This window comes from Hemitrygon akajei, chromosome 10 (assembly GCF_048418815.1).
Source record: "Hemitrygon akajei chromosome 10, sHemAka1.3, whole genome shotgun sequence".
NCBI classification, from domain to species: domain Eukaryota; kingdom Metazoa; phylum Chordata; class Chondrichthyes; order Myliobatiformes; family Dasyatidae; genus Hemitrygon; species Hemitrygon akajei.
In genome coordinates this window covers 19236671-19260622 of record NC_133133.1, presented here as the reverse complement: position 1 = coordinate 19260622, position 23952 = coordinate 19236671, and the positions used below count along the sequence as shown (strand labels likewise).

At 42.2% G+C, this 23952-nt stretch overlaps 1 protein-coding gene across 1 annotated transcript; it reads right to left on the bottom strand.

Moving 5' to 3' along the window:
* Positions 1-16583: 16583 nt before the first annotated feature.
* LOC140734199 (uncharacterized) lies at positions 16584-18731 on the bottom strand. The gene has a single exon (XM_073057858.1). It carries the CDS (start codon positions 18569-18571, stop codon positions 17591-17593), a length of 981 nt encoding a protein of 326 aa, XP_072913959.1. The 5' UTR covers positions 18572-18731; the 3' UTR covers positions 16584-17590.
* Between the last annotated feature and the right edge of the window lie 5221 nt (positions 18732-23952).

Below are 23952 nucleotides of genomic sequence, written 5' to 3'. Positions count from 1 at the left end.
GTTGAGTCTTAATTTATCCAAACCTCAGTAGTTTAATGGCATTTTAGACTACTATAGAATCTTGCGAAAGGAGGCAGCATATATACCTTAATCTTAAAGAGCTGTTTTCATTTACAGACTTTATTCCTATGGCCTTTGAAATTAGTCCTCCAAGTAATACTTTAAAATTGCTGTGAAATCTGTTTCTGTAGTATTCCAGTCCTGAGTGTAAAGGAATTCGAGGATTTTGTACATTTGTTTAAAACTGTTATCCTGGTTCCCACCCATTTACTGGTGAAAATAGTTTCTCCATATTTGTTCTATCAGAATCCTTTGAAACCAAAGGTTACTGGGTTATCAGCAACAGAAGTTTGCAGTTCAATAATCCTGGCACCTAGTGATCCACGTAATGCACAGCGCATGATACTGTCTTTATCTCTATAGTAACTTGCAGAACACTTCCTGAAAGACTCCAGAAGGATCTTTTAAATAAACCAATGAACTTTGTTCTGAAAACTTCCGTGCAGCACACGAATGGCCCTTCAGGCCACATTGTCTGTGCTAACCATAATGCAAAGCTAGTTCTGTCTGCAATGATCCGTATCCCTCAAGTCCCTGTCTTTTATTATACAGGCAGTCCCCGGGTTACGAACGAGTTCAGTTCCTGAGTCCGTCTTTAAGTCAGATTTGTACGTAAGTCAGAACAAATACATCTGGTATTATTTAGCGTCAGTTAGTCAAATGTTTGTCTTAGTATATAGTATATATTTTACCTTTCTATGCATATAAAACAATTAAGAAATGTATGTATTCCAATAATTAAACCACTGCGTTGCTTAGTAATAATTGTAGCTTTCATCGGGGCAGGGCCTTTCACATGCTCCATTATTCTCACTTTATCCTTTATCCTTTAAAATTGTTTCGATTGTTGACCGACTGTAGCCTAATGCTTTTCCAATGACCAATGGTGTTTCACCTCTTTCCAAACGCTTTATTATTTCCACTTTATTTTCAATCGTGATCGTTTCCCATCAACGGAACAGAAACACTGCGGGCAGCGGGTCCTGACCTCCGCTGGCTCCCGAGGTCCACTGGGTCCTAAGGACCACCGCACTGAATTCCCCGGGTCCTAAACTGCACCGCACTGAGACAGGTTAAATGGGATAAGTAGGGGCTGTGCTGGGATTGGGTATTTGATCCTCCACAATATTCCATGTGGGAATTTAAACTGGAGGTGGCAGTGTGTTTTTTTTTACGAGGTCGAGTTGTGAGCTCGACATCAACCCGGCACAGATGGTACAGGAGTCAGTGGATCAACATCAACCCAGCACGGGAACGGTCTGTTACTAAATTGAACTCAGAAACCTCCGTTCTCCAGCCTGGTGCTGATCTCACTGTGCCACCAGCTAACCGGAATGGGGAGGGGGCCAGGGTCAGGGTGAATCTTGCTAAGAAAAATTTAAGCCAAATACAAAGTTACACACTCAACACAGTGTCAATGGCAACGACTTAAAATGGTGGACAGCATCGCGATCCAACTTAAAATGGCGGACGGTGTCGCGATCCGACTTAAGATGACAGACAGCGATCTCCTTCCTCGGTTTGTAAGTACGAGTTGTCCGTAAGTCGGACGTTCGTAACTCGGGGACTACCTGTACTTGTCTAAATGCTATCATAACTGCTTCTATTACTTCACCTGCTGGTGGTTTGAGGGACCTGCCATTCCATTTTTTTTTTAAATTTGGCTTGCAAATCTTGAAGCTTCTCCCTCATTCTAAACCTTTACCCTCTGATATTTGACATTTCTTCCCTGGGGAAAAGATTGATCATCCACGCTACTATGCCTTGCATCACTCGTGTCATGAAAAATATAAACCTGTATGAATATCATACCTAGATTTCATTAGGCAGAGAAGTTTGGTAACACAGTAATTGTTACGGAATTAGGATGCAGGAGTCTTGACCATTGATCCAGAGGACTGGAATTTGAATCCCACTGTGATAGTTTTGAAGTCATTATTAAATAAATACGGAATTTAAAGATATAGTGTCAGTCATACCAACTGTGAAACATCTAAATGTTGTTTAACATTGAATTAAATATTATAGTTTGCAGTTCCTGTTTATACAATGACTCTCATTAATGTATTGTTAATATACCACCTGCTGCAAACTTATTTGTCCTTTTCACTCCTGATATTCTGTGGAGGGAGCTGTATATTTTATGCCCCAGATTTACTCCAGATGACTGTTGGTGGTTACCATGGGTTCAAATTGGAAAGTGTTGATTGGTTTGCCAGCTCCAGGACTGGCTGCCGACAGCCAACCCAATCACCTTGTGCTGACGGAAGCTCAAATCTCTAGTTGCATGCATCATTAAGCCACCTGTGCCTGTTAAATGGTCTGATTTTTACCCAGAATTACAACATAGAACAGTGCAGCACAATACAGGCCCTTTGGCTGACGATGCTGCACCAACCTTTTAACCTAAAGATTAATCTAGCTTTTCCTTCCCACATAGCCATCTAAGCTTAAAACAACATCTAATGTCCTTTTCCCAAAGGAAATCCACATCCTTGTTGTCTCCAGCCTGTCTGTCACACTAGACCAGCCAATGTGGTTGACTCTCCTTTTTAAACTCTCAGTAATCTCCAATTCCTGTGACTGGATTCTTTCAGAGAGACACCAGCCACAACGCAATTCATGTGCTGCTATGTTTAGCATGTTGCAGATATTGTGGTTCTGAAAATCAAAAACATCAAAAACGGCATGGACTAGGAGGGCCAGAATGGCCTGTTTCCGTGCAGTGATTGTTATATGGTTATACTTCCCAAAAGACAAGCAACGTTTCTTTTCCTTCGCATTAAGAGACAAAAAGGAAGAAAATACTAAAACTAAAAACATTGACGTCATCTGTAAAATTGACTGATTTAAAGTTATCTGTTTGAAACTAGCTGTAGTAGGAGGGGAATGATATTCCTTACAGACTGTTGAGTAGTGCAACCACAGTTCTCAGAATGTAAAGCAACTTATTGGATTGGCTGATAGACCACAAAGGAAAGGGTATCAGTTATCTTCCCAAAGTTATCTTAATGATGAGCTTTTCTTGCTGATGATCAGTAGCGTTGATGTGGTTTCTCTTGCTGCTGCATTTTGTAGTTGATGTTTGAAAAAAATATTATACTTGTTTATTTTTCCTTAACCATAACAAATCTCTAATTAAGACTCAGATTTACTGGGATTACATCAGGGATAAGAGAGTTGAGCCTGGTGGAGAGAGTGACGAGATTATAAAGCAAATATTATTCAAAGTGGTAAAAGTATTTGATAAGCAAATGTGATGAAGCAAGTTTCTGTAATAGAAGTCATTAGTTTAAAACATTTGGGGAAAGAACTAAAGGTGAAAATGAAGAAACATCTCTTTGTAAATTCTTATGGGAAGTGCTTTCCTCTTGAATAAACTCCTCTGAGCTTAGAAAAATAGAGGGCTATGGGTAAAGCCTGGGTAGTTCCAGGGTAGGGACATGTTCAGCACAGCTTTGTGGGCCAAAGGGCCTGTATTGTGCTGTATGTTTTCTATTTTTCTATACATCAAATCAGGTGCAGACTTACACCAGCTGGCCCATTGAGCCTTCTAATCATTGGAAGATCAAGACTGGTTTCAAAGTTCAAAGTAAATGTATTATCAAAATACACATATGTCACCTTATACTACCTTGAGATTCAATTTCCCTTGCAGGCATTCACAGTAGAACAAAGAAATACAATATCAAAGAGGAAAAATTAGACTGACAAATAACCAATATACCAAAATAAAACATGGTGCAAATATAAATAAATAGTACTGAGATCATAATTTACTTAGTCCTTGTATCTGTAGGTTGTGCAATCAGTTCAGAGTTGAGGAAAGTGGAGTTATCCACGCTGGTTCAGGAACCTAGGAGTCTGAACAGCAACTGATCAGTGAACAGGAGCATGAGATGATGTCACAGAGGTCCAGGATGGAAGATTTAAAAAGCAGTGCTTCGTGGTAGTTTTCTGAGTTTGAACTGCAGCTAATCAGTGGGATTCATTAGCAAGGGCAAATAAAAGTAAGGTGGGGTTTTGGCTCATCAGGCTTGGGCAAGGTAAGTATCTGGTAAGTTTCTTTATTCTTCATTCCTCATCTGTTGGGCATAGAGCAGTGAGAAATACTCCAAGTTATGTTGTTTGTGTAAGATGTAGGAATTCTGAGAGACCTACAGCTTCTTAGATAACCACATCTGCATCTCAGCGAGTGAGTTAAGGAACTGGAACTGCAGCTCAATGACCTTCAGCTCATATGGGAGAATGAGGAAGTGATAGGGAGGTGGTCACCCCTAGTTGCAGGAGGCAGGTAACTAGATGATTGTCAGGCGAAGGAAGAGAAATGGGCAAGTAGTATGGAGTACCCCTGTGCCGTTTCCCTCCATAAGTACAGTTTTGGATACTGTTGAGGGGGACAACCTAATGGGGAGGAGTTGAGTTTCTGGTTCTGAGTCTACCACTGTGGCTCCCCAGAGAAGAGAGGTAAAGAGGACTGAGATAGTGATAGGCAATTCTATAGTTAGAGGAACAGAGACAAGATTCTGTGGATGTAATAGAGACACCCAGATGCTATGTTGCCTCCCAGGTGCCTGGGTCAGGAATGTCTCAAATCCACCGCATTCTAAAGATGGTGAGCAATCAGAAGCCTTGCTACATTTTGGCGGCAATGACATCAGTAGGAAAGGGAAGGAAGTCCTCAAGAGAAATTTTAGAGACTAGGTAGAAAGTGAAAAGTAGGGCTACCTGGGTAGTAATGGCTGGATTGCTGCCTGTGTCATGTGCCAGTGAAGGTAAGAATGGAAGCAGTTGGCAGATAAATGTGTGGTTGAGGAGCTGGTACAGGGAGCAGGGGTTTAGATTCTAGATCATTGGGATCTCTTTTGGGAAGGTACGACCTGTATAAAAGAAATGGGTTACACCTCAACCTAAGGGGGACCAATATTCTAGCAGGCAGGATTTAAACTAATTTGGAATGGGGATGGGACAGTTGGTGTACAAACGGGCAGAGTATAGTGTTAGGTACCCGTAACGGTTTAAATGAACCAGCAGCGATAGACCACGCCTGGAATCTGGTTTTGATGTTAAAACCATTATCTTTATTAGTATTTACTTAATATAGCAACTTAAACAAGAATAATCAAAAGTTAACAGTGTTATAAGTATACACATGTATAATATAGCTCCCAAACTATTGAGCTCTGGAGCACCAGGCTTAAAATCTTGAGATGGTAAGGTATGAAAGTTCAGTTCATTGGCAGATTAAGTGATGTGAGAGAGATATTTGTAAGCCAAGGTGAATGTTGAGAGAAGGCATTTATGTCGTATTCCACAGGTTCCAAGGTGGTAAAACAGGATAACAATCGCCGTAGGTTTTATCCGTCGTCATTCCAAATCCACTTACGAATTATCACCAATAGTAGCGTATCACAGGGGTACCATCTTCAAAGGGAACTACCATCCAGGCAAGGGTTAACACATAGATAGATTCCACAAGGTTGCCCCAATCACACAACGTGATAGCCACTTAGCAATGTGCTGGGTCAATGCTCAACCCCCCCTTTGTGGGCACTCGAAAGTTCCAACCAGTGACCCCTTAGTCACTGGCTCCCTTCCATTGTCCGACTCCAACTGCGACTGACTGTGTGTGAGTGTCCTTGCTTAAATCAAAACAAACTGCAGAGTCAAATAGTTCCGCCCCTCTCTCTCTCTCAGTAAGAATCAAACAGGAGCCGAGAAAGCCAGCGGCTGACATCCCTCAGGCACTCTCTCTTAAAAATGACAGTCCACGGCAAGATAAACCTAGGGGTTCATCACAACAGTGATACAGCTAGCAAGAACAGACTGACAATGGGGCAAAATTGCAGTTAGTGGGATGAGTTGCAATGTAAAGGGGGAGACAGAATTGAAAAGGGTGATGTTATATTTGAGTGCATTCAGTATATGGAATTAGGTATATGAACAGTTACAGATTGGCAGGTAAGTGGGCATCACTGGTCATGGCCGAAGGAAGATTATAGCTAGGAGCTTAACATCAAAGAATATGCATTTTATCAAAAGGATAGATGGGTTGGCAGAGAGTGGCGTGGTTCTGTTGGTTTAATAAAAAATGAAATCAAATCCTTAGAGGTGTCAAAGGATTGGAAGGTGTAGGATCATTGTGGGTAGAGCTAAGAAACCGATGGGAGTTGTATTCTGGTCTCCGAACAGTAGCCAGGATGTGGGGAAACAAATTACAACAGAGATAGAAAATGTGTTTCAAAAGGGAAATGTTACAATAGTCGTGGGGGAGTTTCATTATACAGGTAGATTTGGAAAATCAGGTTGGTGCTGCATCCCAAGAGGGGGAATTTATAGAATGCCTACAAGATGGCTTTTAAGGGCAGCTTCTGTTTGAGCCCACTAGGTGATCAGCTATTCTGGATTTGGTGTTGTGCAATGAACTGGAATTGATTAGATAGCTTAAGGTAAAATGCAGTGATCATAATATTGAATAATTCATCCTGCAGTTTGAGAGGGATAAGCTCAACTCAGATGTATCAGTATTGCAGTGGAATTATAGGAATTACCAAGGCATGAGAGAGAAGCTGGCCAAAATTAATTGGAAGGGAACCCCAGCAGGGATGACAGCAGAGCAGCAATAACTGGAATTACTGGGAGCAATTTGGAAGGAGCAGGATAGATGAATCCCAAAGAAGTGTTTTAAAGGGTAGGATGACACAACTGTGAATATGAAGAGTAAAAGACGAGCAAGAATATATATCAGACTACTGGAAAATGACACTGGAGATGTAGAAATGGCAGATGAACTTAAGTATTTTACGTCAGTCTTCACTGTGGAAGACACTAGCAGTATGCCGGAAGTTTGAGTGTTGGGGGCAGAAGTGTGTGAAGTTGCCATTACTTGGGAAAAGATTCATGGGAAACTGAAAAGTCTGAAGGTAGATAAATCACCCGAACCAGATGTTGTACACCCCAGTGTTCTGAAAGAGGTGACTGAAGCAATTGTGGAGACATTAATATTGATTGTTCTAGAACCAATAGATCTGGCATTATTCTGGGGACTGGAAAGTTGCAAATGTCACTCCATTCTTGAAGGGAGAGTAGCAGTAGCAAGGAATTTATAGGGCAGTTAGTCTGACCTCAGTGATTGGGAAGATGTTGAAGTTGATTGTTAGGGATGTGGTTTTGGAGTACTTGGAGGCACATGATAAAACCAGGCTGAACTCAGCATAGCTTCCTTAAGAGAAAATCTTGCCTGATATGTCTGTTGGAATTCTTTGTAGAAATAACAAGCAGGATATACAATGGAGAATTGGCTGATGTTGTGTACTTGGGTTTTTAGAAGACCTATGAACAAGGTGCCACACATGAGACTGCTTAACAAGTTAAGAGCCCATGGGGAAAAAGGGCATTTTCTGTTGGCTGTTAGTGAATAATGGTGTTTAACAGGGGTCTGTGTTGGGACTGCTTCATTTTACATAATATGTCAATGATTTGGATGACAGAATTGATGGCTTTGTGGTGAGGTTTGTGGACAATACAAAAATAGGTGTAGGGGTAGCTGGTGTTGATGATTCAGAAGGGAGGCTGCAGAAGGATTTAAAATATTCTCTAAATGGAGAGAAATACAAAAATCCAAGGTGCAAAGGGTCAGGGGAGTCCTCGTGCAGGATTCCCTAAAGGTTAATTTACTGGTTGAGTCAGTTGTGAGGAAGGCAAATATAATTTTATCATTCATTTTGAGTGAACTAGAATATAGAAGCAAGAATGTAATGTTGAGACTTTATAAGGCACTAGTAAGGCCTCACTTGGAGCATTGTGAGCAGTTTGGGCCCCTTTCTAAGAAAAGATGTGCTGACATTGGAGAGGATTCAAAGAAGGTAATCTTATAGGTGTATAAGATGATGAGAGGCATTGATCATGTGGATAGTCAGAGGCTTTTTCCCAGGGCTGAAATGGTTGCCACAAGAGGACACAGGTTTAAGGTGCTGGGGAGTAGGTACAGAGGAGATGTCAGGGGTAAGTTTTTCACTCAGAGAGTGGTGAGTGCATGGAATGGGCTGCCATCAGTGGTGGTGGAGGCGGATACAATAGGGTCTTTAAAGAAGCTTTTAGATCAGTACATGGAGCTTGGTAAAATAGAGGGCTATAGGTAAGCCTAGTAATTTCTAAGGCAGGGACATGTTTGGCACAACTTTGTGGGCCAAATGGCCTGTATTGTGCAGTAGGTTTTCTATGTTTCTATCAAGGTTCATGAAAATGATTCCAGGAATGAAAGGGTTACTATATGAGAACTCATTGATGGCTCTGGGCCAGTACTCACTGGAATTCAGAAGAATGAAGGAGGATCTCATTGAAACTGATCAAATGTTGAAAAGTTCGATAGAGTGGATGTGGAGAGTATGCAGGACTGTCCATTTAAAATGAAGATAAGGAATGTCTTTAGCTGGAGAGTAGTGAATCTGTTGAATTCATTGCCACAGGCAGCCCAAGTCATTGGGTATACTTAAGGCAGAGGTCTATAGGTTCTTGATTGGTCAAGGCATGAAGGTTACAGGGAGAAGGAAAGAGACTGGAACTGACAGGGAGATGGATCAGCCATAATGAAATAGTAGATCAGACTAGGTGGGCCAAATGGCCTGATTCTGCTCCTATATCTTATAATGTTATTGTTCTTTCTGAACCCATAGAACCTCAGGCTCCTGTGCCTCCCTCCTGATGGCAACAACAAGAATAGAGCATAGCCTGAATGATGGGGGTCCTTGATGGATGCTATGTTCTTGGTGTTAGCTTCCACTCCTCTTTTTCCTGTTCTCCATGACCTTTGCATATAAACAGTTCCCCAGGTGATCTCAAAATTCGGTATAGTGCGTATAATGTGCTACCTACTTTTTTTTGTACACTAACCCCTTTACAATCAAAATTCAAAGTAAATTTGTTGCCAGATATCACTATAAATACCCTGAGATTCATTTTCTTCTGGACATACTCAATAAATCCATAATAGAATCAATTAAAGACTATTTATCTTTTGTTCAACCAATGTGAAAAAGACAAACAGTGAAAATAAAGAAAAGAAAAATAAATAAGCAAGAAATAGTCCTTGAAAGTGAGTCCATAGGTTGTGGAAACATTTCCATGATGGGGCAACTGAAGTTGAATGAAGTTATCTCCTTGGTTGAAGAATCTGATGGTTGAGGGGTAATAACTTACTGAACCTGGTGGTATTGAGTCCTGAGGCTCTTGCACCAGCTTCCTACTGGTAGCAGCGAGAAGAGAGTTTGTCCTGGGTCGTGGGGGTCATTGATAATGGATGCTGCTTTTCTATAACAATACTTCATGTAGATGTGCTCAATGATGGGGAGGTCTTTAACTGTGATGGACTGGGCTGTATCCACTACTTTTTGAAGGATTTTCCATTCATGGGCATTGGCGTTTGCATACCAGGCTGTGATGCAGCCAGTCAATATACTCTGCACTACCCATCTAAAAAAGTTTGTCAAAGCTTTGGATATCATGCAAAATCTTCGCAAACTTCTAAGGAAATGGAAGCGCTGCCATGCTCTCTTTGTAATTGCACTTGCATGCTGGGCCCAGGACAGATCCTCTGAAATAATAACACTCAGCAATTTAACGTTGCTGACTCTCTCTCCTACTAATTTTATGGAGGACTGGACCTTTGGTTTCATCCTCCTGAAGTCAGCTCCTTTGTCTTGCTGACATTGAGTAAGAGGCTGTTGTTATGGCACCACTCAGCCAGATTTTCAGTCTCTCTCCTTTATACTGATTCGTCACCACATTCATTCTGGCTATGACAGTGGTGTTGTCAGCAAACTTGAAAATGGCATTGGACCGGTGCTTCGCCACACAGTCATAAGTGTAAAGCAGGGGATTAAGCACACAGCCTTTTGTGCACCAGTGCTGATGGTTAAGGATAAACATATCATTTGCCTTTCAAATTACTTCTTGTCTGTCAGCCACATATGTCAGGAACATTCTGCAGTCTCTCTCTATTGAAAATAATATTCTGCATCTCTATTCTTTGTACCTTATATTTTACTTCATCTGTAAGCCCATGTACTTAATTATATTCCTTTTGAACTTCTTTCTTCTTCACAACTTCCATCCTTTTTATCAACAGTGAATTTAGCTACAATACATTGCCCCAAATATTATGCTTGTGGTTTCAGTACCTTTCCTGTGGCACTGGTCACAACATATCAACCTGAAAATGATGATTAGATATGCACTTGGGTGTTGTTTACAGAGTAAGAGGGAAACCCGGGGAAATAGATTAACAGGCAAACTCTTTAAGGAAGTTGGCAAAGGTATAAAGAACCCAATAATATCCTACTGTATTATTCCAAAGAGTGAGAATTATGATTGTTTATTTTTTTATTTAAAGATACAGCATGGTAACAGGCCTTTGTGGCCTAACGAGCCCTCGCCACCCAACTACACCCATGTGACCAATTAACCTACTGACCCTGTACATCTTTGGACTGTGGGAGGAAACCAGAGCACCCGGAGGAAACCCACAGTCTAGGGGAGAACAGACAAACTCCTTACAGATAGTTGTTAATAACTGATAATTAATATTTAATATTATAAGGGTATAAGATACTATTATCTTACAACTATTTATTATATTTGTTCAATCTTTATAATAAAAATGTTTATTTTTCTAAAACCAATTAAACAACAGTCATTCAAGCCATTTGCAAAAATATAGATATGGATGAGAAAGTCCACTCAAGGTGACTCATAAAGAAATTTTACTCTTTTTACTATATTCACACACTGACTACAATTGCTTTAGGTTAGGTTTAGTTGGAATTCAATTTCTCTGAAAATAGAAGTGTAAGTAAATTCAGTGCATGGGTTTCCTCAGCCGTTACTCAAGATAGCGCCTGGTCATCATTTTCCTGCATTGTACGAGCATACCCCAATTCCTCCAGTCAATGGAAATCTATTGATATTTGTTCTGAATGAAATCAGTGAATGGACATCTGCAGCCCTCTCACTTTAGACCATTTTAAAGAAGAAAATTCTCATTGTCTCAGTCCCAAATACTTTCAGAATCAGGTTTAATATTACTGGCATTGGTCGTGAAATTTGTTAACTTCGCAGCTGCAGTACTATGCAATACATGGTAATGTAGAGAGAAAAGAAAACTGAATTACAGTAAATAATGTTAAATAATGCAAGAAAGAGTAGTGAGATGGTGTTCATGGATTCATTTTGAGATTGTAGTTAGTTTTGGAATTAGTTTATTATTGTCAAATGTACCAAGATACCGTGAAAGATTTGTCTTGCTTACAGTTTATACACAGCAAATCATTATGCAGTGTATTGAGGTAAAACATCAAACAATGCAGAATAAAGTGTAAAAGCGATTGAAAGTGCAGTGCAAATAAACAATAAAGTGCAAGATCATAAGATAAATTGTGAGGCCCATTCAAGAGTCTGATAAGTGTCCTTGATCCTGGTGGTACATGCTTTCAGTCTTCTGCCCATTGGGAGAGGGGAGAAGAGAGAATATCGGGGGTGGGGTCTTCGATTACGCTGGCTGCTTTACTAAGGCTCTTCTATTGGATTAGATCATTACGTTAGGCACGATGGCATAGATAGCACAATGCCATTACAGTGCCAGTGACCTGGGATCAGTTCTGATGCGGTCAGTAAGGAGTTTGTATGTTGTCCCCCAACGACATGAGTTTCTTCCCACTTTAAAAGGCATATGGGTTAATTGGTCACATGAGTGTAATTGGGTAGCGTGGGCTCATTGGGACAGATGAGCTTGTTACCTTGTTGTACCTCTAAATATAATAATCTAATCTAACCTCAACCCTTCATTTCTATTTAGTCACAGTAACCTACATGCCCCTTAATTATGAATATATTGTCATCTACCTAAAAGTTAGTCTGACTGTTTTCAGCTCTCTGAGGGGAAGAGTTTGGGGGGTTAAAGAACTGGCAGATGAACTTAATGGGTACTTTGAATCTGTCTCACTGTGAAAGACACTAGCAGTGTGCCAGAGGTTCGTGACTGACTGTGAACAGGAGAGAGAGAGCCATTGCTATTACAAAGGAAAAAGTGCTAGGCGAACTGAAAGGTCTTAAGGTGGATAAGTCACCTGGACCAGATGGACTACATCCCAGAGTCCTGAGAGAGGTTGCTGAAGAGATAACAGATGTATTGGTCATGATCTTTTAAGAATCACTTGATTCTTCCAGAGGACTGGAAGATTGCAAATGTCACTCCACTCTTTAAGAAGGGAAGAAGGCAAAAGAAAGGAAATTATAGGCCAGTTAGGCTAGCCTCAGTGGTTGGGAAATTGTTGGAGTCTATTACTAAGGATGAGGTTTCAGAGTGCTTGGAGACTAATGATAAAATAAATCAAAGTCAGCATGGTTTCTGTAAAAGGAAATCTTGCCTGACAATATGTTAGAGTTCTTCAAAGAAATACAAGCAAGAGTGGACAAAGGAGAGGCAGTGGATGTCATTTACTTGGATTTTCAGAAGGCATTTGATAAGCTGCCTCACATGAGGCTGCTTAACAAGATAAAATCCTATGACATTACAGGAAAGATACTGTCATGGATAGTGGAATGGCTGAAAGGCAGGAGGCAGTGAGTGGGGAAAAAAGGGGACTTTTCGGGTTGGCTGCCAGTGACTAGTGGTGTTCCACTGGGGTCAGTGTAGGGACTGCTACTTTTCACATTGTTTGTCAATGATATAGATAGTGGAATTGATGGCTTTGTGGTAAAGTCTGCACATGATATGAAGATAGGTGGAGGGGTAGGTGGTGCTGAGGAAGCAATGCGATTGCAGCAGGACTTAGACAAACTGGAAGAATGGGCAAAAAAGTGACAGATAGAATAGAGTGTTGGGAAATGTATGATGTGTTTTGGTAAAAGGAACAAAAGTGTGGGCTATTATCTAAATGATAATGAGAAGGTTCAAACATCAGAGGTGCAGAGGGAAGTAGGAGTCCTCATGCAAGACTCCCAGAAGGTTAATTTACAGGTTGAGTTTGTGGTACAGAAGGCAAATGCAATGTTGGCATTTATTTCAAAGGGAGTAGAATATAAAAGCAAGAGGGCACAGCCTCACAATTGAGGGGCGATCTTTTAGGACAGAGGTAAGGAGGATTTTTTTTAGCCAAAAAGAGGTGAATCTGTGGAATGCTGTGCCACAGACTGCAGTGGGAGCCATATCCGGGGGTATATTTAAGGCGAAAGTTGATCGCTTCCTGATCAGTCAGGGCATCAAAGGATATGGCGAGAAGACAAGAGTATAGCATTGAGTGGGTTCCAGGGTCAGCCATAACGGAATGGCAGAGCAGACTCAATGGGCTGAATGGCCTAATTCTGCTCCTATGTCTTATGGTTTTATGGACTCATTTAACTCATCTTTGTTTTTACTTCTCAGAGGGTGGTGAACCTCTGAAATTCTGTGTCCCAGCAGGTGATAGAAGCTAGATCACTGCAAGTATTTAGAGTGGAGCTGAATAAGTGTTTGACAGAGCAGGATGTTTCTTTGGTCAGTTTGGTAATAAGGCATAGTGGTTACCATGGCGATATTACAGCACCAGCAACCCAGGTTCAATTCCCCCTCTGTCTGTAAGAAGTTTGTACGTTCTCTCCATGACCACGTGGGTTTCCCCTGTGTACTACAGTTTTCTCCCACATTCCAAAGATGTGAGGCTTGGTGGGTTAATTGGGTGATGTGGGCTCATTGGGCTGGAAGGGCCTGTTATTGTGTGTGTCTCTAAATAAATATTAACTAAATTAATTTCATAATGTATTTGCATAAAAGCATATTTGAAACTAACATATCCATTGAATACCAATAATATTTAGTCACAAGACAGTAAGTCCAAAATATCTGAAATGTTATCAGTGACTAAATAGTCCTGTCAGTTCAATCCATAAATGTCAGTTGGTATTTGCAGAATCTTATCACAATGGCTGGAGTGATTGAAATTATTGATGTTCCAAATCTGGCACCAGTGCAAAGCACTTCCCATTACACGGAGCAGCTTCTTCCACACGCCGCAACCCCGATGAAATCCTGACCTAATCATGGGACAAAGACCCTCTGTCGCTCCTAACTGCTATCCTACCATGGCGCCATGTTTATGGTCACTTGTATGAAGTGGTTATTTGTGATTAAACGGATCTAGTCTGAAACAGCCATGTGTTTATCGAATATGGTGCTTATCCTTATTTAACACCAGTCTTTATAGAATAACTATTTTGAAGAGGCAAGGATCATTAAGTGTTTTAACTCTTGGCCAAAGGTACTGCATGAAGGTGCACACAGCTCACCTAAGAAGCTTAGCTAAAGTGAAACGAACTTAAGATAGAATTGTTGTGCAGCTTGCACCTCAGAGCAGAAGTTGTAATGCAAATATAGGGGACATGTTGATATTCTTGTAGTTATTGCATTCTTCAACTGCAGTTCCCACAACCTAGATCACTAGAAGGATAAGCACATTGTAACGACACCAAGTCACAAGATCCTGAAATGTAAAAAGGAATCTGTTCCTGCCTCGCTGCGTCTGAAGTAAAAACAAGATTCCCATTCAACAGCACTGCAAAGCTTCAAGAATTTTGTGTGACACACCACCACATTCACAAGTGCAACGAGGAATTTACAGTGAATGCCGGGTTTGTCGATAATGCCCACATCCTGTGCTTGAATGAAATGCTTGTGTCGCAAATCATTGAGTATGTTTGGCAACTGGTCTCAAAATTAACCCATTGCATTCTTTACTGCAACAAGTATACTTGTGATTTAAACACATTTTCCTTATTTTTCAGCATGTGGGATGGAGGGTGATACATAGTGTGCGGGGTGGCTCAGTAGCATGGTGGCCAGCATAACACCTTACAGAGCCAGTGACCGTGACTGGGTTTCAATTCCCACCGCTGTCTGCAATGAGTGTGCATGTTCTTCCTGTGACCGGGTGCTCCAGTTTCCTCCCACATTCCAAAAACGTACAGGTTAGGGTTAATAGTTATGGCATGTTATGTTGGCGCTGTAAGCGAGTCGTCACCTGCGGGCTGCGTTGCTCATTTGCACAAACAACAAATTGCACAGTACGTTTCAATGTACAGGTGTCAAATAAAGCTAATCTTTCGTCTGCGTCTTTAATGTGATACATAGATAGCCATCAAAAATTTTGCACCCTGGTTGGGATTTTTGTCAGAAGTTTAAGACGCAGGGAAAATTGGACCAATCCTGAGCTGAATCTCTAAATTAAAAAAATAATGTAAAGAAGTCAGCTCTAACATTCTGGCAATGCTTTGCACACTACACTTTCTGCACTGTAGCTGTTGCCGGGAGCTCTACAGTGCAATGTGGCAATATTTCCTGGAATTGCAAAATTAGCCTCGGGCACTGATCATTTCACCAACACACTCCACGATATTTGAGCGATGAATTTGTGTCTACTTTTCCTGGACAATCAACTGGTGGGTATTACTGGAGAACCATAGTGGCTCAGAACTGACACAGAATTTCCTGAGACACCAGAGATTCTGCAAATGCTGGAGATCTTCAGCCACACACAAAAAATTGCTGGAGGCACTCAGCAGGTCAGGGGGCATCTCTGAAGAGCCGATGCTTCAGAGCAAAGCCTGAACTGTTTATTTGCCTCTGTAGATGCTGCTCAGTCTGCTGAGTTCCTCCTGCTTTTCACAGTTCAAAAAGCTCAAAGTAAATTTATTATCGAAGTACATTCTGCGTATGTCACCATTGACCACCCTGAGATTCATTTCCTTGTGGGCATTCACAGTAAATGCAAGGAAACACAACAGAATCAATGAAAAACCATACACAAATGACAGTGTGCGAAAGCCAACAATGTCCAAATAAAAAAAGAAAAATGGCATAACAATAATAATAATTTATTATTTAATTGGCAAAAATAAAGTAATTATTATTTAGAGTTCAAGTAAATTTAATTGACATATCTTTATCAAACTGAAAAAAAATGTTAAACCAGCTGTTTATTAAATCAGAAACACAAGAGATTCTACAGATGCTGGAAATTCAAAGCCACACACACAAAATGCCAGCAGATTAGGCAGCATCTTTGGAGAGGAATAAACAGTCGACATTTTGGGGTGAATAGTCTTGGCCATAGATTCATTTCCATAGATGTTGCCTGACCTCCAGCATGTTGTGTGTTTTGCTCTGTTTATTAAACCACTTGCATCCCATATCTTCAAGCTGCTAAACACCACACTCGATGCAAAATTAAACAGACCGAAGCACGACTAGTCAGAAATTACTGGCCGAAATTCAGAGCAGAGGGTTGTGGAGTGGAGCAGAAATAATAAACCATTGGTTGTGATGGTATTTTTAAAACCTGTTTCTCAATACAGGTTTATATGAAATATGAAAGGGAAACTACAATTTTCCTACAATATATAGTATTTTGAAAATTTAGTATTACATCATGTAGTATATAACCTCTTTACCAGCACTTTGCAACTAGCTTAAACAAAACATTTCACAATCAATCTCATTTTCCAGTTGCTTTTATTGTGTCCATTATTAATCGTGGTCTTTATAATTAATACTCAATCACACAATCAATATAAATGTCACAGGTGAATTTCTTTTACACATAGTAATAAACCATGTGTAAAAGGTTTTGTCAAATACACATTTATGGTACAAAATAGAGATTTCTAGTACAAAAGTTCCCAAATGAAGTAAAATTTAAACCGATTTTTTGGAAAACATACTGAAAATAAATATAAAGGAGGAGATTCTGCAGATGCTGGAAAACCTGAGTAACACACAAAATGGTGGAGGGACTCAGCAGGTCAGGCAGAATCTGTGGAAAGGATAAACAGTTGACGCTCAAGAGGACGGGAGGGGAAGGGGGAAGAAGTTAGAGTAAGTAGCTGGGAGGAGGGGAACGGGTACAGGCTGGAAGGTGATAGGCGAAACCAGGCAAGGGGCAAGGTGAGTGGGGAAAATAAATACAGTCAAGATCAAGTATTAAATCTTATCAATTCAGTAGCATCATCACACAATTACCATCGTCACCAGGTACCAAATCTATTATTTTCCTTATTTATAAATTGCACATAAAAACAACAACAAAGAAATTCCCGGACTGCTCCCAGAACATATACTGTACTTATTACTGGGAAGTATAGATGTGGCATATCATCGTGCAAGGACTCAAAGTGAAAAGTTTTTTTTCCCAGTAAATTTACCATTTGAAAATGGAAACCAATATGTCATAAAACGTCAGTAAAATACATCTCTATTTTGAGAGCAAATAATTGTGCTTTTCAACGCAATTCAAAGATATATACGCGCTGATCACGTTAAATTTTAGCACTAGACATTAATGTTCGTTGGCTCATTTGCTGTCCGGCAGCGATTTCTTCACAGAGATAAAGTGCTTTGGGATGTCCCGTCAATGAGAACATGGCTGGTGCTATAGAAAATCTAGTAGTGCCGGGTTCTCAGTCCACACCGCGGCTGTAGTTTACTGTACTGTATAGTCTCAGTCTAAACCGAGTTGCGTTTCCGCCAGCGCCAATAGCTTGCGTGTAAGATTCTCTGCAATGAGGCGATTACAAAGAACTGGGGCTTTTTGGACGGACCGTCCACTTGAGTTTCTTCCTCCTGCAACCGGGGGCACTTCTTGGGGTGGCGTGCAGTCCCGTTCGGGCACTCCTGATCCTGCGCCCCGACCAGCTCCCGGAATTTGCCGGGGACCCCGCTGGCCAGGTAATGCCAGGCTTTCCTACCGCCGAAGTCACGGGCGTCCACGTCGACGTTGTAGGCGCCGATCAGTAGCTTGATGACCATCTGGTGTCCCTGCATGGCCGCCAGGTGCAAGGGCGTGTGGCCCCCTCCGCCGGCCCGACAGTTCAGGTCCAGGCGCAGACCGCGACTTTCCGCCAGGCACACCAGTTCCCGCAGCGCTCCGTCGTTTCCCTTCTTGGCGAGCCAGTGCGCCGCCGTCAGCCCCGTCACCGGGTCCTTCCTGTTCAACAGACCGGGCACCGAGTCCAGCAGCGCTGCCAGCTTCTCCAGATCGCCTCCGGCCGCTGCCATCATCCACTCGTGCTCGGCCAGACCCTCGTCCACCGGGTCCTCTCCATCCTGCCGCCGATCTGCCGCTACTTTCCTGCTCTGCGCCCGAGCCCCTGCGCTCACGCCGGAGTCGCTCCGCTCCAGCCGCAAACTTCGGCGGTAGGTCAGGCGAGCTGCGAGCGACCCGGTCAGCGGCTGCGTCCGCACCGCGTTTTCGCCGACCAGTTCGTCCGTCGCTTGCAAGAAGCGACCCAGGAGGTTGGACAGGCGGTTGACGTCCTCCAAGACCCGGCCGTAGGTCGGACAGTGGCGGTCGCTGCTTTTGGTGGGCGACGCGTCCCAGTCGCGCTCCGCAGCCACCAGTGGATCCCCCTTGGGGGGCTGGGTCAGATGTACTCCCTTGGTGGCTGGAAGGAACCGACCGCGGCTCGTCTCGATCTTCTCGAACATCCCGAGCTCGCTGGAGACCTACCCCGTGAGGAACGTACTCAGAGAATCCAGAGTCCAAACTGAATTAGCGAACAAATGAGTCTGAGTCAACAACTCACTGCACCCTGCCCTTCGCCACGCCCCCGCGGAATTTCCATCACTAAGGCCAAACAGGCGTGGGCACCGGCTCGTCTCCTTAAGTCGGTTCTCACTTCTACTTTCTGCTTCTCATAAACTAGAGGATCTGGATCTAAATTAAAAGGGGGAAAGTTTAAAGGAGTTTTTTTTTCTTTACGCAGAGTGGTAACGTACTGTGTTAAGGTTGTAGACAGCTAACTTATATTTCTGACTGAGCAACTAGGTAATGTTTTATCTTATCTTATACCTGGGTTCATTGCCTGTGACCATAAAACAGAGCAGAATCAGGCAATTCGGCCCATCTCTGCCATTCTATCATGGTTGATTGTTTAATCCCTCTCAAACCCATTCTCCTGTCTTCTTCCCGTACCCTTTGTCGTCCTTGCTGATCAAATACTTATCGACCTCCGCGTTAAATATGCCCAAAGACTTGGCCTCCACAGCAGTCCTTAGCAATGAATTCCACAGATAAATTCCGCCCGATCTCTTTTCTGAGGGACACCCTTCTATTCTGAGGCTGTGTTTGCCCTCTGGTCATAGACTATTGGAAACGGCCACCCCACTTTCACTCTGTCCAGGCTTTTCAATGTTCGATAGTGAATGTATTGATATTCATTATTGGAACAGGCGGCCGGGGTAGAGGTGGAAATAGACAGAAGCAGAATCAGGTTTATCATCACCGTCCGATAAGACACTGATGATAAATCTGTCTGCATGAAAACGTAAGTTTACTGTAAACCACAACTCGAGTAAACAGTGCAAAAGAAAGGAACGGTGAGGTAATGTTTATGGGTTCGCGAAACGTTCAGGAAGGAGGGGGGAGATGCTATCGTTTGAGAGGCTTTGAAGAGAGAGAGGGAGAGATGAATACACAGGAAGTGGAGTGATATGGATCATGTTGGGAAGACGAGGTTCTGTTCCCAAACAGGACCGCCCACTGTTCCCGCTTCTGGGACTGTTCCTTTATTTACATCGACTGTCAAGTGAACCTTTTCCCAACTCCAAATTCCGCTCCCTCCCCTCACTTTCTTTATACTGGCCACGTTCCAAAGTTCAAAGTAAATATATCATTCAAGTATGTAGATGTCACCTTATATTACCGGGAGATTCATTTCTTGCAGGCATTTACAGGAAAATAAATACAACAGAATTTATGAAAAATTACACATAATCAATGACTAACAGCCGACGTTCAAAGGAAGACAAATATTGCAAATACAAAAATAATTTTTTAAAAATCAGTAAATAGATAATATTGAACATCTGAGTTGTAGAGTCCCTGAAAGCGAGTTCCTCGGTTGTGGAATCTGTTCGGAGTTGAGGTAAGTGAAGTTGTTTACCCAATTTCCCTCGGGATCAATAAAGTATGTCTGTCTGTTCAGGAGCCTGATGGTTGAAGCTGTTCCTGAACCTGGTGGTGTGGGATCCAAGGTTCCTGAGCCTCCTTCCCGATGGCATCAGCGAGAAGAGAGCCTGGCCTGGCTGGTGGGAGTCCTTCCTGCTTTCAGTCCCAATGGGGGGGGGGGCACCAACCCGAATTGGATGTGTATAAGGTAAGTAAGAAGGGTAGGTGTAATAAACTGTAGCTTCAGCCGACACCCTTTCGGTCTGTTTTAAAGAATATCTATGTTTTTTGTTGTAATATTGTCCTATGAAATCATCGTTGTGAATGATGCTTTTTGTTATGTTTGTACTGACCGAAATAAATTAATTTCATTCATTTATTCAAAAAAAATTGTCAGCCATCCGCTCCCATCCACACCGGTGGCAACGGTGGTATGTAAAAGTAACGCGTTAATAATACCACTGAATTTATCAATCAAATGACACCAGGAATATAAGGAGATTTGTAACATCTCTGTTCCTCCATACATGTATTATTATGAACAAAAATATTTTTGAAATAAAACACTCACTTCACAGATTCTGCCTGTCCTGCTGAGTTCCCCCAACAGTTTTTTTTCGCTTTAAACTCCTCTACCGTGACGTTAACATATATTTAAAATAACCCCTGACACTTTAAAGAGGAACTCGGTCACGAGAGTTCTACTAAAGCAGAACTGAAAGATCATTCGGATGTCCCGTCCAGGAAACAGTTCTAAAATAAATCTCCATGTCACCGTCAACAGTCTCGCATCTGAAGATAAAACCATATCAATGATTTATAGGACCAGTTGTTGGGGAGGGGCTGCTTTGTGTAAATTCATCATGAACTGTGCTGGAAAAAGACTGATCTCAATGAGCAGGCAATGACGTTCCCGCAACACACAAAATGCTGGAGGAACTCACCAGGTCAGGCAGCGTCTGGCAGGGGTTCCCATCCTCGGTTAATGGTGAGGATCCACGGCACAAGAAAAGGTCGGGAATCCCAGGCCCAGACCAACATCTGGACTTCAACTGGTGCTGCTCATATCTAATCTTCATCGTTATGTGGAGTCCTCAAAATGCAGGGCTTAAAAGTGAAGAGCACCAAGTTAAAAAGTTAGATTTAGAACACTGGAAACAAGTTAATGTGTATTCTTTTCATTTCAGTCGATGTTAAACTGTAGATTTTTTTCTACCATTCTCCTATTGCTACCACTGTGGTTTTGTCTGTGTTAAACAATCATTTACTTTCTTACTGCCGGTTACACCGCTGGCGTTTCGAGGGGCAATGAAGGTCCTCCATCTCTGTCTGTCCTTGGCCATTCAGATGTAGAAGGATTCTTCATTGCTGTTTCTCTTAGCAGTCCTGAGCAGAACCTCTGAACTTGGAAGACCAGTTGACCACCCTTAATCTGGCCTTTACCCTTTGACCTGTTTGGCATGGGTGACCCTACCAAGAGCCAAAGCATAAAACCCGGACTCCAGCCAACATAGCTCTCTGGGTCACTGAGGCACACAACTCCGGGTTGTTGTCCTCTTGGACGTAAAGGGATCAATACCAGTTATAACCAGGTGACCTAACTGCGTGGGATAGTTTAATGAAAACAAGTCAAAAATGGTGGAAATACTCAGCAGGTCAGGTACCAGTCAACCTGAAATTACACTCTTCCTCTCTCCACAAATGCTGCTCTACCTGCAAAGTGTTTTCAGCATTTTTGGTTGTTGTTGCACAATTCTGGCATATACAGTTTTTAGATTTAGATAAGCTAAACAGTAGATGAACTGGTATTCACGCACACACACTTCAACAATACCTACTTATAGAGTAACGAAAAACACAACACAAAATAGTACAAAAATTCCCCACCCACTTCCTAAATCCACCTACTTCCCAACTAAAAGTACTTAGGATACTTGGAAACCAAGGAGTCATCAAGAGGAGAAAGACGTCTGCTTCCTCATTCCTAATCCCATTATTTAATATGCTCATCTTAACGCCTCTGCTGTGCAGTTCCCCCGAGTCACCATTCCCTGATTTTCAAAAACGTATCTACCTCCTTTTTAAATATCTCCAATGATCTATCATCTACATCCCGCCAGGGTAGAAAATTTCGGAGAATCATCACATGTGCTCTCATTCACCACAAGAATCCCTCTTTGCCAATTATGATTTAGGTGGACCTAGAACACAGTTGTGGCCTGTCCTGGGATTGGAGGCTGGTCTGTGTTTGTGAGTGGGCGGGAAAGGGGTTTGATTTGTTGTTTACTCGGGTTGTTCTGCTGAACGTGGCGGGCATGCTGTGTTGGCACCGGAATGTGTGGCAACACTTACGCACTGCCTCCAGCACTTCTTTAGGTTGTATTGGTTGTCAATGCAAACGGCACATTTCACTGTATGTTCTGATGTACATAGAACAGCTAACACAGTACAGACAGCTCAGCCCATGATATTGCGCCAACCTTTTAATGTACGCTAAGATCAATCTAAGCCTTCCCTCCTACATAGCCCTCCGTTTCACTTTCATCCATGAAAGGGTCTCTTAAGCATCACTAATGTATCTCTGCCCCTAGCTCCATCCCTGGCAGTGTGTTTCATGCACCCACTATTCACTGTGTAAAAAAACTACCTCTGCCATCATCCTAAACTTTCCTCCAATCAATCACCTTGAACTTATTTCCCCTTGTATTAGTGACTTCAGCCCTGGGAAAAGTCTCAGGCTGCCCACTTGATCTATGCATCTCATCATCTTGTGCTTGTGATAGAAAAATGAATCTGAATCTAAAGAGAGTGAATTCCCCTTCTGGACTTGCTGTCACGTGAATGGGAAGTGATTAAATGGACATAAAGCATTGTTGAAAAGTCTTTTCTCAAAACATTTCAACCAGCAGTTTAAGAAAGTAGAAGTGAAATTGGTCTGTATAACATCATTCATTAGGAAATTAAAATAATTATAACATTATCTTAACACATCTGTAAGTAAAACAAGACAGAATTGTTTAAAGACTGCGTTAATCGGAGAGAAACGTGATATGGATTTCTAAGGGGCAGGAACTGACTATGTCTGAAGCAGCAGCTGAGAAGATGGAAAATCTATAGATATTATCTTCTCATACTCACCTTTGCCCTACACTCAGTGGACACTTTATTAGATACAGGGGGTACCTAATAAAGTGGCCACTGAGTGTATGTTTGTGGTCTTCTGTTGCTGTAGCCCATCCACTTCACGGTTCGATGTGTTGTGCATTCAGAGATGCTCTTCTGCACACCACCCCTGTAACACGTGGTTATTTGAGCTACTGTCACCTCCCTGTCAGCCTGAACCAAATTGGCCACTCTCCTCTGACCTCTCACTCACTAACAAGACATTTTCACCCACAGAACTCTTTCTCTGACAATTATCTGTAAACTCTAGACACTGTTCTGTTTAAAAATCCCAAGAGATCAGCAGTTTCTGAGATACTCAGACCACCCCGTCTGGCACCAACCATCATTCCGCTGTCAAAGTCACTTAGATCACATTTCTTCCCCAACTGAACAACAACTGAACCTCTTGACCGTGTCTGCATGCTTTTATGCATTGAGAAGGGGAAACTGGGTGATAAGGAAATAGCTGAGGCATTGAACAACTACTGTATTTTGTGTCGGTCTTCACAGTGGAGGACACATCTAATATGCCAAAGAACAATGTTATGGATGAAATGGGGGGTGAGGACCTCAATTATATCACTGTCACTAAAGAGAAAGTGATGAGCAAACTAGAGGGCCTAAGGGTAGATAAGTCCCCCGGTCCTGATGGGATGCATCCCAGGGTGCTGAAGGAATCGGCGTAGGTTATAGTAGACATGTTGGTAATCTTTACCAGAATTCTCTAGACTCTGGGGAGGTCCCGGCCGACTGG

Coding starts and splice junctions, on each gene's coding strand:
- LOC140734199 (XM_073057858.1), bottom strand. CDS start 18,571: ATGTTCGAGAAGATCGAGACGAGCCGCGGTCGGTTCCTTCCAGCCACC.